Here is a 17,717-nt window from a genome sequence, read left to right on the forward strand (position 1 = left end):
AGTTTATGACCGTTCCTCTACCACCACCTAGCCGTCGAACTGTGTACTACAACCACATGCAACCTACTTGTATGCAATGTCTGCTATGGCCTGAGCGATACCTGATAACTATTGAGCGTTGCGCTCAGGGAAGAATCGCTATAAACGACGTTATCTTCACTTTGTACAGAAAAAACCCTCACGCCTCGTCGAATAGGGATCCAAACAAAAGCCTAAGATGTCTTTACCTATCAGATAGTGGCGACCCTCTACGGATCGACTGGTTAGCCGGATCTCTGTAGCAGTCTGCTGCCTGCAGCAAGTCAAGATGGACACCTCTGAAGAAGGTAGCTTTAGCTTCACTAACATTATACTCGAGTCAAATGAGCTGGCTTATATGGCCCTATCGCACTGACTGCCCCTTCAAATTAGTAGTAGTTTCTGACTCGTTATTTCCAACTCTGTAGCTTCCTGTAGCTTTAGCTCAGGTCGGCCTTACACTCGGCTGGACCACGGTCTTTGGTCGGCTAACAAGCGAGTAACTCGATCTTTACACAACTAGAGTAAAACACGTTAACTAGAAAGCTGTTGAACGCTTTAAACATGTTTTGCTTCAGCTAAGCCAGCATTAGCTGCTAAAATTGAGTGTTTTGCACTGGTGTGAATGGTTAAACAAAAACGTATTGCGTTGAGGGTTGGCCATTCTAAAGTTTAGGCAAAGGTGAAGGCTAATTTGGGTCTATCGTTTTTGCAAGGATCCGGCCAACGGTACGCAATGGTGGCATGTATTTTATTTACGTGGTAGGCTACTGTCAAGCACGTTCCATACACAGATGGACTTCCCACTAGAATAAAATACACTCTTTGTACAGGTTTGACTTGGTGGGTTACACATGGTTATGCCTTAACTAATGCATTATAACATCCCATGATTCCGAGACAGCAGCTGATATTATTTTTAAAACCCTTCCAAAAGCAACATTTGGCTTGAAATTAAAGCTGCTGTAGGTAATATTTTTTTCTAAAATGTTGGCTCCAAAACATCTTGACGTCGTCACATAGACCAACACTCTGCTGTGAGTGAGTATCATCCACAATCGAGTCAGCATTGCAGAGTTATTCTGTTGTTTTACCCATAATTATCCAGCTAATTGACAGCATGCTCTTTCTCTTTGAGCTTCTTTGGTTAGGAGTGATCTTCCTGTGAAACTCAAGTATGGAATATCTCTGCACTCCTGATAAACAGGTGTAATAGGGAAACATTTAAAAAAGCATAATTGGGTAATACTCATACAAGCTGTAAGTATCTCTGTGTTTATATTTGATTGTTAGATCATGGGCAAAAATACATTGGTACCCAGAAATAAAAAATGCAGGGGTTCATGAAATCAAAGGTTCACTGACAAAGTATGAACAAATACACATATAAGAATTACAGTGGCAGCATGGCAGGTCATCTCAATGTAGTGCAAACTGACCAAGCTATTAAAAGAAGGGAGTCACAAACACGATGCATGAATGGCAACTAAATCGGTCCCTGTGTCTTTGCAGACATTTGTCGGGTATGTCGCTCCGAGGGGACCTACGACAAGCCCCTCTACCACCCGTGTGTCTGCACCGGCAGCATCAAGTTCATCCACCAGGAATGGTATGTGACCGTCAGTCCAGGCTCCACCGCTTTCCTATGTGTCTTGATTCACATATTGCACTTCCCTTGTTGATCAATTCACCAAGGGTAGTGGATACCACACTTCATCATGTATCTATATATATATATATATATTATTTTTTTTACAGTCTGCTACTGTGGCTTAAACACAGCCAAAAAGAATACTGTGAATTATGCAAACACCGGTTTGCATTTACACCAAGTGAGTAGCAATGTTCCTCAACCCCCGTGAAAATCGAAGATGAGTCTTACATGTGACATGCATATATAAATCCCTCCCCTTCTCCCCGTTTCCAAGTTTATTCCCCAGATATGCCCTCGCGACTGCCGGTCCAGGACATCTTTGCAGGGCTGGTGACCAGTGTGGGGACAGCCATCCGGTACTGGTTCCACTACACGCTGGTAGCCTTTGCTTGGCTGGGCGTGGTGCCGCTTACTGCATGTAGGTCCTAACTGGTTGCTGTGTTGGTCTGAGATGTTCCTCATAGGAACTACAAAAGGGCAGGATGATTGTTCTGACTGTTCTGTATGTGTTGTATATGACATATGAATGACTGAGTAATTTGGTTGTAATTGACTGTGCATTAACTTTCTTCAACACCAACAGGTCGTATCTACAAGTGCTTATTTACGGGCTCCGTGAGCTCGCTCCTCACCCTGCCACTAGACATGCTCTCGACGTAAGATAGCACTCATCTCTCACCTCTACTACACTCACGCTCACTGTAACTGTTGCTACACATGCTTTCTCTTCTGGTGACTGCACATGTGTCATGCACATGCTGTATGATTAATTCAAACTTTATTGAAATAATTGCTCCATCAACCTTCTCCCTCTACTTTCTCTTTCTCCTTCCATCCTCCATCCTCCTCTCACTCTTCCTCCCGCCCTCCTTCCACCCCCAGGGAGAACCTGCTGGCTGACTGCCTGCAGGGCTGCTTTGTGGTCACGTGCACCCTGTGTGCCTTCATCAGTCTGGTGTGGCTCAGGGAGCAGATCGTGCACGGCGGCCCACCCAACTGGCTGGAGCACAACCACCAGCCCCCGGCCCCACACCAGCCTGACCAAGCGGAGCGCAACGAGGTCAGCTGCATCGCCCCCTGCCAAATCCAAACACGGGTTCCCCGTCGCTCGCACACATCGCTTTTCAGCAGTTGACTAGAATGAATTCGCAGCATCTCTTTCACCCACGGATATATTGCTTTTTCAACATATTTTCAATGGGTTGTGCCTCCCAAAGGAAGCACCAGTGGACCCCGCTGTAGCTCCCGAGGGCCCGGTTCTGGAGCCAGCCGATGCCGGAGAGGAGGCCGAGCTGGACGAGGAGGAAGAGGAAGATGACGATGAAGAGGGCGAAGAAGAAGAGGAGGAGGAAGAGGAGGGGCAGCAGGAGGAAGCCGCCGATGGCAACAATGGTGGCCAAGGTGAGGGGGTGTTCCCGAGGTCAAAGGGCGAAGTGCATGGTCGACCGGGGTTACTAAAGGCTATCTCCTTATCTTATCACCTTTTTCTTTTTGATGGTTCGATACGTTACAATACAATGGTAGAGCAGGGAAGCCACGTCCTACACAAACTGGAAGCATGGAAGCTACATGGCATTAAACAGGAGAAGGCCAACTTCCAATAACAATAAAAAGATCATACAAAAGTAAGTTGGACACCTATTTATTCTTGTGTGTCTGGTGGTGTGCAGAAGACCTGAACTGGAACGCTCTGGAATGGGACCGCGCTGCCGAGGAGCTGACCTGGGAGAGGGTGAGAGATGCCGTTTCAACCAGTTGTCATGGTCATTTGGGGGACACTTTAAGCTGGAGCTTTTTACCATACCACAACATCTCTAATCACGGGGTGCCCCAGGGGGACTCACACCCCTAACCCTGGCAGTGTTGATGCTCGCGCTTGAAGGACGCTGATGGGAATCGACTGACATTTCTTTTTCTCTGCTTTGTAGATGCTCGGTCTGGATGGCTCGCTCGTCTTCCTGGTAAGTGTGTGTGCACCTACACATGCGCACACACTCACACTCACACTCACAACTCGCACTCACAATCAGTAAGAGCTTTATTGCCGTGTCAGTGTTGTGAGTATTTGTTTTAAAAATTATCAAATACAAAACATAACTGTAAATGCAATCACATAAAGAATCACATAATACAATTTACAAAATCCAACATAAAAAATCAAAGGGAAAAGGGTTAAAATTGACTCACTGATTAACAGAGGCACACACATACGCCGCAATGCGATGATATGGATGATATGGATGTGTGGTTCTCTGTGTGTCCCTCCAGGAGCATGTGTTCTGGGTGGTGTCTCTGAACACTCTGTTCATCCTGGTGTTTGGTGAGTTCCCACCAGACCCGCACTGTAGGTCCCAAAAGCAGGAAACCCATTCAGACTCCATTTGAATCCTAGCTTCGGAGTGGCTTCGTAAGACTTGATAGATACTAAGTGACTTCTTCATTCCTCTTTATGCATGTGCAACTATTGCGCAGAATTGCTTTTGGAAACGACTCTTTAGCAGTCACTTTTCTCCAAAAGACTCTATACCAACCGGATTACATGTCATGTATTACATGATGCTTTACTACACCTAATGCTACGGATGTGTATCTGGAATACGTGAGGCAAGACACATTAAGGGGAATCCGGCCTCCGTACGTGTAATTTCAGTGAGAGGCTCAGGCAAGAAAATACTTTTAGAAGTTCTTGACTGAGGTGAAGATGAGTAGGTGTGACCAGGTACCAGCTGAATGCAGCATTAACCTACCCTCCATACTCCCTCGTCCCCACAGCGTTCTGCCCCTACCACATCGGCCACTTCTCTGTGGTAGGCCTCGGCTTGGAAGAAAACGTAAGTACTTGATATTGAATAATAGGAGAAATTATGTAATGCATGTGCAAATTAGAACTGGCATGTACTGCTACTGAAAGTGTCGATAGTGTACATTGAAAGATATTGTTAATATTCTAAATCAGTATGATGGTTTGTTTGTTTAATAATGGTTAGGTCGAATAATGGTATGTTAATGTTTGATAAACGTACCCTAATTACTAAGCGTTACAAAGTGATTTAATAAATATTATTTATTTTCAGATATTTTGTACATTTGCTGAAGAAGCTCTGTTGTGATTGTGATATTTCCTCTTGTGTGTTGTGGTTGTTGTGGACGCTGCAGGTTAAAGACTCCCACTTCGATGGCCTTCTCACCACCATTCTGGGCTACATCCTCCTGGCCGCCGCCCTCATAGTCTGCCATGTATCCTGGAAGTGAACCGGAGCAGAGCAACACGTGCACAGAACGCACATGCTCGGAGTGCGTGTTCTGTACGCCTGTGTAGAGGCCGGTGTGCAAGTTGTTTAGTGAAATAATGAGTTAACTCGTTTGTTTGTTTGTTGGTTAGTTAGCTAGCGGTTTTCTGAGACTAGCTAGCTATCTAGTTTGGTTGTTAGTGGGTTGGTTAGCTCGAAAGCTGGTCTGAGTGTTTTTTCTTTCTTCATCTGAACTGCCATAACCTACTTACTTCCATAACTAGGTTTCTGTTTAATGACAGAACTAATGTCTCAGTGAGTACAGCGTGAGAGTTTAAGTTGCGGTTTTAAGATTGGTTTCTAGTTTTGACGTGAAGAAGAGTGTTCCACGACTGTGTGTGTGGGGTCCTTAGCGTGGGGTCTCCCAGACGCTGGCCTCCCTGGTGAGGTTCCAGAAATCCAGACGGCTCCTGGGAGTCTGTTACATCGTCGTCAAGGTAACCGGCAGTCCCTCGGTCGACGCGGACCGTGCTCTGAATGCAGATTCTGCCTCTTGGAGGGCGAGACTTGCTTTCTGCAGTCAGATTAACAATAAATATTGTTCTTCTTTTTTCAGGTCTCCTTGTTGGTTGTCATGGAGATAGGATTGTTCCCTATGATTTGCGGCTGGTGGCTGGACATCTGCTCATTGGTTTGTCAATCACACTAAAACTCAAACTCCTCCCATTTGACACACTGTGTGAAATATAGGTTCACATATTCAATAAACGGTTAAATTAATGCAGGCAGGTAGTCTAGTGGATTGAGTGTTTTTAACCCCACCAAAAGGTTCATGGTACAAATCGTACCAGACCGCAGTATTTTTGGATGAAAGTATGTTATATTTAAGCAATAGATCACGCCAGGCTGTGGTATGTGCTCATTATACCACTGTTAAGGGGCGTTGTCCGGCCCCGACGCGCAGCGGAGGGCCGGCGACCCCCTTCACAGTGGTATAATGAGCACATGCCACTGACTGAAGTGATCTATTGCTTTTATACAATGGTTACTGTTATGGCGAAACGAAAGTCATAGACACACTACATTTAAAAAGAAACAAAGAAAGTCAAACTAGCCCTTTTGTTAAAAGAATACAAAAAAGTAGTCCCTCCTGGCTGCCGCTATGCATCGACGGTCGCTATGCAACACACTTTAGCGTCCCTCCGAGAGAAGGCTCCGCTAGAGCGGTTCGCCGGCAATTTATCCTATGGAGCAGTTCACTCGCCGTGTGCCTAAGCTTTCGTTAGTCTCTCCATCGCCTTGCTCACTCCCGGAGTAACAACATTTACACCCTCTCCATCATCCAACACATGTTTTACTTTGTAACTGTTTCTACTTCCAGGCGCGGAGTGATATGCAAACTTTCACAAAATGATCGGGCGTCATAGCAGTTATGTATATGCTCATTATACAACAGTTGGGAACCAATCAGATCGCTGGATTTAGGTCCCCCGTTGTATAAGACTAAATATCTCATTTGTATTAAATGCAAAAATGCTGTATTTGAAAAGCAATGTGTTTTTTGCTTTTGTGTTGCAGGAGATGTTTGATGCCACTCTGAAGGACCGTCTGCAGAGTTTTGACTCCGCCCCCGGCACCACCATGTTCCTCCATTGGCTGGTGGGCATGGTCTACGTCTTCTACTTCGCCTCTTTCATCCTGCTCCTCAGAGAGGTATGCTGTGTGCATGTGTCTTTGGTGACGATTCTGGTGTTCCTAGTGCGTTTGACTCCGGGCCAAAAGATTCTGGGATCAAACCCCAATGTCCGCAGTCTACCTGTAGGTATCATTGAGCAAGGTGACCCAGCTCATTTAGGACCTGTATCTGAAATCCCTTTCAGACACGTCGGGTAAATGCTCATGCTAATGTGTGTGTGTGTGTGTGTGTGTGCGTGTGTGTGTGTGTGTGTGTGTGTGTGTGTGTGTGTGTGTGTGTGTGTGTGTGTGTGTGTGTGTGTGTGTGTGTCTAGGTCCTCCGACCTGGCGTTCTGTGGTTTCTGAGGAACCTGAACGACCCGGACTTCAACCCGGTCCAGGAGATGATCCACCTGCCGGTGTACCGTCACCTGCGAAGGTTCATCCTCTCCCTGGTCAGTCAGCCCCTGGGTCTCCAGAACTATAGTCCGGAACTACTTTGACCAACTGTCCCACTGCATGTACGCCGTTTCCAGGCCCTTATGTTAAAATACCCATTGGTAATTGATTCTTGAACTTTGAGATATTTCTAAAAGGAATAAAAGTCCCAAGAAAAAGTCCCTTAAAGAGTATATTGGTAATACATGAAATGGTCATGAATAAAACCATGTCTTTCACAAACAAAAGACAGAAATCTTTAATGAATATTAAATTAACCCATAGTTGGAATCAGAGTTTTTTTATGGTGCATGCCTTTCTTGTTGCGTTATTACTGTATTTATCCCGTGTGTGTGTGTGTGTGTGTGTGTGTGTTTGTGTGTTTGTCTGCTCCCCAGGTGGTGTTTGGCTCCATAGTACTACTGATGCTGTGGCTTCCAATCAGAATCATCAAACTCATCCTTCCTACCTTCCTGCCCTACAACGTCATGCTCTACAGGTTAATGACCACTTATTTCCCTTTCAGTTATGCACGTAAATGTTGTTTAAAAGGGGACCTAGCATCCTAGTCTGTGCCCTCTTCAATAAGAAAACCTCTAAGCCAATCACCTGGAAGACAACTGATAGAGATCCTATTGGCCAAATCAGCTCACTGTACACACATTATCTACATGAACAGGGCGTTCGGAGAGATGCGCACGTTACAATTTCTATGCATCCAATAGTCAACCTCAAAATCCGCCAGTGACTAAAAAAGGGTGTGTCTGTGTCACTTTAGAAAAATAAATTTGCGAAATGACTACATAGTAAAAACTAAATCAGAACTTCTACCTTCTATGATAGATATTAGAATCGCTGCATAATGACAAAGTCATGAGTCCTCCTTACGGTTGCCCCACACCGAAGCCACCCCCCCTGACGGTGTGTTTGCCCCGCCCCCTGTCTCCTTAGCGACGCCCCGGTCAGCGAGCTGTCCCTGGAGCTCCTCCTCCTGCAGGTGGTGCTGCCGGCCCTCCTGGAGCAGGGCCACACCCGGCAGTGGCTCAAACGGCTGGTCCACGCATGGACCTTCACCGCCGGATACGTGCTGTAAGCCGGGACCCCCACACACACACACACACACACACACACACACACACACACACACACACACACACACACACACACACACACACACACACACACACACACACACACACACACACACACACACACACACACACACACACACACACACACACACACACACACACACACACACACACACACACACACACACACACACACAGAGAGAGAGAGAGGTCGGTCAGAATGGACCCTGGGTCCTCCACTAAGGCGTCCCACCCAGGATGTGGTTAGCGCGTTAGCTGCCCCTGTACCACCGCCTCCCTGACTGGCACAGAGTCCTCTCAAGTGGACCAGCCTAATCAATTCATGCCCCCCCCCCCCCCACAGGGACCTCCACTCCTACCTGCTGGGGGAGTACGAGGAGGAGGACGAGAGGCAGGCCCACGACCACGAGAGGATGGGCGGCCTGCGGGAGGGGCTCCACGCCCTCCACCAGGCCCTGCTGCATCAGGGCGGGCCCCTGGGCTTCCAGCCCTACTACCGACCAATCCACTTCCCCCTCAAGGTGGGCGCCGGCCAATCGCGTCATCGGGGGGTGGTTCTGGGGAGTGGGGGATGAGCAATGAGCCCCCTGGGTGTGGCATCTGCAGTGTAAACCGCATATCCCACAATTGTTGATGTTGAAAAGGAGAGATAAATTCTGGGTGTTCTCATGTGTGTGTTCGGAGCAGATCGTTCTGCTGGTGGTCTTCATGTGTGTGACCCTCTTACTGGCCAGCCTGACGTGTCTTACTCTACCAGGTGAGTCTTAACACACACACAGTCCTTTTTTCTCTTGCCCTCTTCTCCCATCTCCTCTCTTCCCCTCGGCTTCTATTCTACCATTTCGATTCATTCTCTCGTTTTCGATTCTATTTCTCCATCCTAAAACCACTCCCGTCTCTCCCCAGTGCTGGTGGGCCGCTGGCTGATGTCCCTGTGGATGGGCGTGGCCACGGTGCACGAGCTGTACACGGCGGCGGGGGGCCTGTACGTGTGCTGGCTGGCGGTGCGCGGCATCACCATCCTGCTGGCCTGGATGCCCCAGGGGCCCGGGGCCATCCTGCAGAAGGTGCAGGAGTGGACCCTCATGGTGACCAATGGACACGCGCACACACACACGCACACACACACACACACTCATACCCCTTCACATGCACAAAAACGCACATCACACATATGTACATGTGACCAAAGGTCATGGGATGTTGTGCCATGGCCCTTAAGTGCACTAGGCGGTATTCACTATAAAATACACATGTATTTCAGGAGGAAATGGAAAGGCCCATTTTGCTGTGTGTTGCTTTTTTCACTCTGACCCTGTATCATCCACAACCACGATCTCACAGCACCTCCTTCTGGTACCCAGATTAGATAAAGTAGCCCTCGTAATTGCACAGATGTCCACTATTCTCTTTGGGTGTGTTGTTTTCGGTGGCGATGAAGAGGTTGATCCCTGTGTGTGTGCGTGTGTCCGCTGCTCCGTCAACAGATCGTGAAGACGGTGGTGGTGGCGGCCATGCTGGCCGGGCTGATCCCCCTGCTGCTGGGCCTGCTGTTTGAGCTGGTGGTGGTGGCCCCTCTTCGAGTCCCTCTGGCCCAGACGCCTCTCTTCTACCCCTGGCAGGTAACCTCAGCCTCCGGCCCCGGGCCTCTGGGTGTCTTTCCGGGCAAGCTGTTGCCTCGCTCCCAGGGTTTATAACTGGGTAACCAGGAAGTCAGGGACTGGGTATTGTTGACTGGTCTACAGCTCATAGGAAGTCAGAGACCAGGGACATTCTGTTTCCAGGATAATGCTACAATTCATGACCCTCTCTCAGCCTTCTCTTCTTCTATATATTGAGTTATTATAATATCTTAAATTCAAGTCCAAGAAGGTTCTGGGAAGACTTGTGGAAAAAGAACGGCTGCCTCTCGGAGAAGGATTTGCCCAAACCTATTCTTGTCTGGAAAATTGTTATTTGTTTAATAGCAATCGATTTCTTACCCATGAGACCTGATGTAGTGGTGATGTTGACCTGTTTGGACACTCTGTGTTGTGTGATGTTTCTGTGACAGGACTGGGCCCTGGGTGTGCTCCACGCCAAAATAATCGCCGCCATTACACTTATGGGCCCCCAGTGGTGGCTCAAAACGGTTATCGAGCAGGTCGGTACCATATTTCAAAATAAGAGCGTTTCCAATGCCTTTGGCCAACTAACCGTTTTATTTAGACGATACCATGTGTCAGTAACAATATAAATTAACATCTCTTTAATGACTCAAGCATAACAGCGTAGATGGCATTTCTTTTTGTTCAAATGATACCGTGTTACAGACACAGATTTTCCAATTGGACTGGATTACTATGAATCCCAAATTTTACACCTGTTGGTTTTTACTCTTCCTTCTCGCAGGTCTACGCCAACGGTGTGCGTAACATCGACCTGAACTTCATCGTGCGGCGGCTGGCGGCTCCGGTCATCTGTGTGCTGCTGCTGTCCCTGTGCCTGCCCTACACCATCTCCAAAGGCATCGTGCCGCTAGTGGGTCAGTTCCACACCGGATGTGCACTGAGCAGCATCATGTGTTTCCCAAGTTCAACACGTTTTAGGAACTGACTACGATTCATTCCACCAATTTTCCTCCATCTACACATCCATCCATCCCAATTAGCAAACGGTGGCTCTCTTTCCATCAGATATGACAGGAAAGTTTCCAGGAACAGTGTTTCTAGTTTAAGATGGTCACTCTACAGTGTGTGTGTGTGTGTGTGTGTGTGTGTGTGTGTGTGTGTGTGTGTGTGTGTGTGTGTGTGTGTGTGTGTGTGTGTGTGTGTGTGTGTGTGTGTGTGTGTGTGTGTGTGTGTGTGTGTGTGTGTGTCCGCCAGGCGTGGAGCCAGACATGCAGGTTCTGGTGGAGAGGAGGATCTACCCCTTTCTGCTGATGGCCGTGGGGCTGCTGGCCGTGCTCTGCTTCCAGCTGCGCCAGTTCAAGCGCCTATATGAGCACATCAAGAATGACAAGTCAGTAGTAGTACATTCTACAACACTGGGGTATATTTTACAGCACTGTGGTATTCTAGAGCAGTAGGTTGGATTCTATAGCAATGGGGTATATTAGAGCAGTCTGGTATATGCTACATCAATGGGGTACATTCTAGAGCAGTGGGGCATGTTCTAGAGTAGTAGGGTATATTCTAGAGCATTGGGGTATGTTCCAGAGCAGTGGGGTATGTTCCAGAGCAGTGGGGTATGTTCCAGAGCAGTAGGGTATATTCTAGAGCATTGGGGTATGTTCTAGAGCAGTGGGGCATGTTCTAGAGTAGTAGGGTATGTTCCAGAGCAGTGGGGTATGTTCCAGAGCAGTGGGGTATGTTCCAGAGCAGTGGGGTATGTTCCAGAGCAGTGGGGTATGTTCCAGAGCAGTAGGGTATATTCTAGAGCATTGGGGTATGTTCTAGAGCAGTGGGGTATGTTCCAGAGCAGTAGGGTATGTTCTAGAGCAGTGGGGTATGTTCTAGAGCCGTACGGTATGTTCTTGAGTAGTTTATTACGTTTGACATTAGTGAGGTATACTTTTATAACTGTTGGTTATATCCTAGAAGTGTGGGTAATAATTGTAAAACATTGGGGTATATTTGAGAAAAGTGGCACATAGTCTAGAATAGTGAGGTATTCTAGAACCGTGGGTGTATATTAATATGAACCGAACCCCACCACCTGCTCCCCCCTCCCCCGTGTGTCCTGCAGGTATCTGGTTGGCCAGCGGCTGGTGAACTACGAGCGCAAGGCGGCCCAGTGCGCCGCCTCCTCCCCCTCCCCCTAGCCGCGTAGGACTTTTATTTTGAAAGGCTCTCCAGCTGACACTAAGACCCCCCACTGCAGGGGAGGTTGGTCTCTGACATTTCAGACGGTTTGAAGGAAGGATACGTGAACATTTCTGCTGATGAGGCGGGAAAACGGCAAGTGTGTTTGTACGCCACCTTTAGCAATGTCTCATCGGTATAGTGAAAAATGGCAAAACAAAAGCTGTAATATGCAGATGGTGAGACATTTAGCATGAGGCAGTTTTTATTTTTTACATATTTATTCGATGAATTTGATTTGATTGTTTTTTTTAAATAGATTTCAGTAGTGCGTGTTTGGACCAAGATGATAGAGGCTCCAAAAACTAATTTTAACAACTACTACCAGAATGTTTGTTATTTTTAGCCAATTTTTGTATACTTTATGTTTAAAATCCTTTCTGTGTGTAATCGCAAAGTAGATGTTATAACTGCAGGTGGATTCATGCTGATTTCTAAACAGGCAGAGGACTAACTTTAAAAGCTTTTAAGTTAACTCTCAGAGGTGACATTCACTCAAGTACTGCAGACGGTGTATCACTCTGAACGTTTCTAAAATGTACATCTTTAGCATTTGGAAAGAAGGGCAAAAAAGGGCGCGGCCATGATTTTTACGTTCTCCATAAATTTTGTGTTACAGACGTATAAAAAAACATTTTGTTCTTTCAAAACCAGTTTAAGTTTAACAAGCCCAGTAAGGAGTGGAATTAAAAGACATTTGGTGAAAATGGAAACCAGGGACGACGACGACAGGAGCAGAATCACACTCGTTCACCTCGTTCCAGCCGGGACTCGACCACCACTGGGCGAGACTCGAACCCGCGCCCTCGGCTCTCCGTGGGAACAAACCTAGTGGGAAGTTCATCGTGTGATCGAGGCTCTGGTTGGAACCACTGCCCGGTGGCTAATGTGTGAATGCTCTGCAACACTGAAAAAGTTTCTTAATAGTTTGTAGGTTATTTGTTTGCATCTCAGGGAAGAACCGGTGCAGCAGTAGGGGCTGAATGTTGCACCCTTTGTGCCTATATTTCGAGTATTACTAGAACCATGTTCTTGTGTGGACAACGTAGGACCCTTTTTCGACTTGTGTGTTTTGCACTTTATGCTTTTTTCTTTTTCTTCTGAAAATAAGGTTAAAATCCCCCCTCCCCCCTCAGACCATCATAACGAAATATTGTAATGTCAGTATTCTAATGTGGTGAGTCAATTGTTAGGTTTTATGCTTAAAATCATTAATAAGAAGCATGGTTGATATAAAAAAAAAATGCTAATGCATTTGTTTGGTGAATCTTTGTGTGTGTGTGTGTGTCTGTGTGGGCATCAAGGATTAAGTGGTGGAAAACCCACATTTCAATTTATAGTTTATAGTACTGATCTGCATAAACCAAAGTGTTTTACAATTGAAGGGAAATACTCAAAGAAACGGTTGGTTGACTCTACCAGTTAGCTCACAGCTCTCCACTTCCCACTGAGATTTTTAGATTAAATATGTCTTCGGTTATATATGACAATGCAATAGACATGATAGCATATTCTTGTAGAATTTAATCAATAATCAAGGTCATATATACAAGGCCAATTTTTAGGGTTAGGGGTTTATCTGAAGACCCTGGGCTATCAGTGATGGTAGGACTGCTTTTTTATTTTTTAAATAATAATAAATGTTAACTTGCAGTTTAAATGCTGATAACCTGTGAAGGCTCCTAACTCAATGTTAATGTTAAGCACAATGTTATTCTTCATTGTCTCTAACATAAATAATTATAAGTGGATCAATCTCATGTCTAAATCACAACACACCCCAGCTCCACTCATAATTATCGATGGATTCCCAGTACCCTTCTCCTCCAAAGTCAAGAGCCTCGGCGTCATCCTGGACAACACCCTCTCATTCGCACCCCATATTCACAACATCACCCGGACTGCATTCTTCCACCTCCGCAACATTGCCAGACTCCGCCCATCACTGACCCAATCCAGCACTGAAATCCTAGTTCACTCATTTGTCACATCACGCATAGACTACTGCAACGCCCTCCTCACCGGACTCCCCACCAAACTCATCAACAGACTGCAGATCATTCAGAACTCAGCCGCCCGGATCATCACCCGCACCAAATCATCTGACCACATCACCCCTGTCCTCATTCAACTTCACTGGCTCCCAGTACACTACTGCATCCAATACAAAACCCTACTCCTCACCTACAAAGCTCTCCACAACCTAGCCCCCAGTTATCTCTGCGACCTCCTCCAAGAATACACTCCCTCCCGCTCCCTCCGCTCAACCTCTGCTGGACTACTATGTATCCCCACATCACGACTCACTTCAATGGGTGCCCGGTCATTCAGCTGTTCAGCACCCAGGCTCTGGAACTCCCTCCCCCCACACATAAAACAGTCAGACACCATTACAACCTTCAAGTCACAACTCAAAACTCACCTGTTCAAACTCGCACACAACGTCTAACTGATCACTGTTTTGATTGTTTTTTAGTTTTGTCCTGTTTTTGTTTTATTTATTTCTTATTGCTTATGTTTATTTATTTATTTATTTATCTTTTTCCACAATGCCTTGTTTTTTTTTAAAAAAATTGTATGATGACTATATGCTCTGTAAGGTGACCTTGGGTGTTTTGAAAGGCGCCTCTAAATTAAATGTATTATTATTATTATTATTATGTACGTTTACTTGTTGGACGTCATCTGCAAGCAAAAGCATCTGTTCGCTCGGTTCGCTCATGCGGTTGCTATGAGAGAAACAGTAAATGCGCCGTTGGTATGCGCGGCGGTACATGCTTTCCCAGCATGCCCTGCGGCGGAGTTTATGAAATTATAATAAGATAATGAACAATTCAATAATTTCAACGGTTCGAATCATTAAATCCTTTCTTCAACAGGGCCACTAGTGTTGCCATATCTACTGCTACGGCAATTTACTCGCCTTAGCACTAGCAGTCTTGACAACAACTGCAGGGGCCCGTCCTAGAAATACCTGCCCTTGCATTTTTTTATTACTGTTTTCTGTGGCTACTATCCACGTAGCTAGATTACAAATTTATTGGTTTCTGGACTTATGTTCAGGTCATGTCTTGAATGATACCGGCAAATGCGCGGTTGCTATGCGACGTGCAGCGTGCTTTCCCAGCATGCTCCGCGGCGCAGTTTATGAAATTATAATTTAATGAAATAAAGTATAATCAATAATTTAATCGGTTAAAATTGCTTATTAATTATTTTAGTTTACTATAAATGAAGTTTTTGTTGCAGGTATAGTTGGAATTAAAATATGTTGGTTTTGTGAGGATCGTGATGGCGAAACCCTTAGTGTACCTAGTAGTATCTGAACGTAAAAGCTCCACATCCATCAGAGTGGATGATAAGTTTGACCGCATGAAATCGGACACTCGTTGGGATACTTAGCCGGGGGCGCGAGCGTGGAAGAAGAGTGCCGCGTGTTGCGTGCCGGGGCCTCTGTTACAGAGTACTGGGTGAATACGTGTATTACAAGGTTTTCACCCAGTAAACCCATCTTCCACGCTAGTGGTACCCCGCGAAAAAGGCCCAACCAGCTCGATAAGGTAAGATTTTATTTCCTTGTTTCCTCCCTTTTAGGCTCCTAACATTCCCTGGAAGGAGGGATTCCTCTTCTGCGTTCCTTCTCAAGGTTTCTTCCCGCTTTGGGGAGTTTTTCCTTGCCCTGAAGAGGACTTCGGTTGGGAGGTTGTGCAAACATTTTATGAAATAAATAATTTATTGACTATAAACTCTGGTGTATTTATTTGAATAAGAATTAAAACCCACAAACACACACACACACAAAAGCTCTATCAGGGACTCATATGTAGCATGACAAACCCCCACTTGGTGGCTGGAAGAGAAATGGACAATAGAGTGATAGAATGATAGATAGATGGCTTGTTTTATAAAACAGTTCCCCCCTCCCATTTTCTGGTTTTAGCAGTTAATTGCATAACTGCATAACATAATTGTTAACTGTTTTCATAAGCAAAAACGACCTGCTGTAAATGAGAAAGAACCAATTGGCTCAATCACAACCAGTGCCCCTTTTGAGCTGCTCTCTGTCGACCACATGCACCTCCATCCCAGTAAAGGAGGCTATGAGTACGACCTCGTTGTAGTAGATCACCTCACCCGTTTTGCTCCGGCCTAATAAGACTGGCAAAACACTGGCTGAAAAGATCTTCTACGATTTCATATCACGCTTCGGGTACCCTCAAAAGGTTCACCATGACCAGGGCCGGGAGTTCAAGAACACCCTGTTTCAGAGACTCCAGCAGCTGGCAGGAATTTCTCACTCCCGAACTGCTTCTTACCATCATCCGTAGGGGAACCCCAGGCCCGCCGCTCCCTATACGCAGAGTACGCAGAGTGCGTAGGGCACCGCCTACCTGGGGGGGGGGGGCAAAAAAATAAAATAAAATGACATTATTGAATTATAACAATATATTAATTAGTGATGAAGAGGCCAACCATTGTGTGCATAGTCCACGCCTACCACTGTACAAGACATGAAGCAACAGGGTACTCGCCTTTCTTTCTTGTCTTTGGAAGACGTCCACAGCTCCCCATCGACCTGATCTCCAACCTTGACCCAGATCGGCAAGCACAGACACGGCAGGAGTATGCCCCGACCTGGGCTTCCCGGATGCAGGAGGCATACCGGATTGCCTCAGAAAACAGCAAGAAGTCCTCTTAGAAAGGGAGAACGCACTATGACCAAGGTGCCAGGGATGCTCTGCTGCATCCAGTTGATCGTGTGCTTGTCAGGAACCTGTCTGAGAGAGGTGGCCCAGGCAAACTCCGATCTGACTGGGAAGGGAAGATCCACCGTGTCATCGAGAGGCTAGGAGACAGTCCAGTTTATCGTGTCCAAGCAGAAACAGGTGACCGAACCCTCCGGGTCCTCCACCGCAACCTCCTCTTGCCTTTTGTCAGTGACTTTCCAGTTAGCCATGAGGAACGTGATTCTGGTGTGGAGAAGAAGCCACAAAGACAGAGACATCAAGTTCAGCCCAGAGAAGCCACCAAGTCAGATTCCAGCACCTCCTGTGATGAGGGAGAGTGCTCATACAACCTCAGACCTTTGCCTGTGTTGGAGAGAAAGGCTGTCAGACACCGTTCACCTCAACGTGAACTTCACAGTGAGCTGAGGGCTGTGGCTCCAGCATATCAGCCTTGGAACCGAGCTCTGGGGTCTGAGGATGTATGGCAGGCAGAACCATCTGACCCTTCGATGAATAATACAATCATTTAAACGGTTATAATCATTAAATCCGCTCTTTAACAGGGCCACTAGTGGTGACATATCTACTGCTAAGGCAACTTACTCACCTTAGCACTAGCGGTCTTCAGAGCTGCCAACTTTAAAAAAAAGAAATTGGAGTAAGATATAAAAAACAACAGTGTTACCCCTTATGTTTTTTTTCATGACGACCAATAAAAAACAACAGTGTTACCCCCTATGTTTTCTTTCACGACGACCAACATTTATCAAATGTTTAATTTGATAAAAACGACAGTGTTACCCCTAATGTTTCATTTAATAAAAACGACAGTGTTACCCCTTGTGTTTTTTTTCATGACGACCAAAGAAAAACAACAGTGTCACCCCCTATGTTTTATTTGATAAATATCAACAGTGTTTTCCCCTTATATTTATTTCATGACGGCCGATAAAAAACGACAGTTTTACCCCTTATGTTTTTTTTCACGACGACCAATAATAAACAACAGTGTTACCCCTTAT

General features: G+C 46.1%; 1 protein-coding gene and 1 long non-coding RNA gene across 2 annotated transcripts; one reads left to right on the forward strand and one right to left on the reverse strand.

The window, feature by feature from the left end:
- Positions 1-32: 32 nt before the first annotated feature.
- Positions 33-13,235, forward strand: LOC132463110 (E3 ubiquitin-protein ligase MARCHF6-like). Its single transcript, XM_060059051.1, has 26 exons — positions 33-326; positions 1,531-1,627; positions 1,777-1,850; positions 1,947-2,090; positions 2,256-2,328; positions 2,555-2,732; positions 2,890-3,073; positions 3,343-3,404; positions 3,601-3,633; positions 3,941-3,992; positions 4,445-4,503; positions 4,829-4,909; positions 5,331-5,399; positions 5,519-5,593; positions 6,481-6,615; positions 6,912-7,031; positions 7,413-7,513; positions 7,966-8,103; positions 8,470-8,647; positions 8,814-8,883; positions 9,033-9,214; positions 9,614-9,748; positions 10,180-10,269; positions 10,518-10,650; positions 10,991-11,126; positions 11,853-13,235. Exons 1-26 carry the CDS (start codon positions 308-310, stop codon positions 11,926-11,928), a joined length of 2,694 nt encoding a protein of 897 aa, XP_059915034.1. The 5' UTR covers positions 33-307; the 3' UTR covers positions 11,929-13,235.
- Positions 13,076-13,725, reverse strand: LOC132463113 (uncharacterized). Its single transcript, XR_009526968.1, has 2 exons — positions 13,639-13,725; positions 13,076-13,394 (listed from the first exon to the last, which is right to left on the reverse strand). It is a non-coding gene; the product is annotated as an uncharacterized LOC132463113 (long non-coding RNA).
- Between the last annotated feature and the right edge of the window lie 3,992 nt (positions 13,726-17,717).

The sequence above is a fragment of the Gadus macrocephalus genome, chromosome 8 (assembly GCF_031168955.1).
Source record: "Gadus macrocephalus chromosome 8, ASM3116895v1".
NCBI classification, from domain to species: Eukaryota; Metazoa; Chordata; class Actinopteri; order Gadiformes; family Gadidae; genus Gadus; species Gadus macrocephalus.

Coding starts and splice junctions, on each gene's coding strand:
- LOC132463110 (XM_060059051.1), top strand. Junction 1,628..1,776: donor AAGTTCATCCACCAGGAATG/GTATGTGACCGT, acceptor TTTTTTTTACAG/TCTGCTACTGTGGCTTAAAC. Junction 10,270..10,517: donor TCAAAACGGTTATCGAGCAG/GTCGGTACCATA, acceptor TCCTTCTCGCAG/GTCTACGCCAACGGTGTGCG.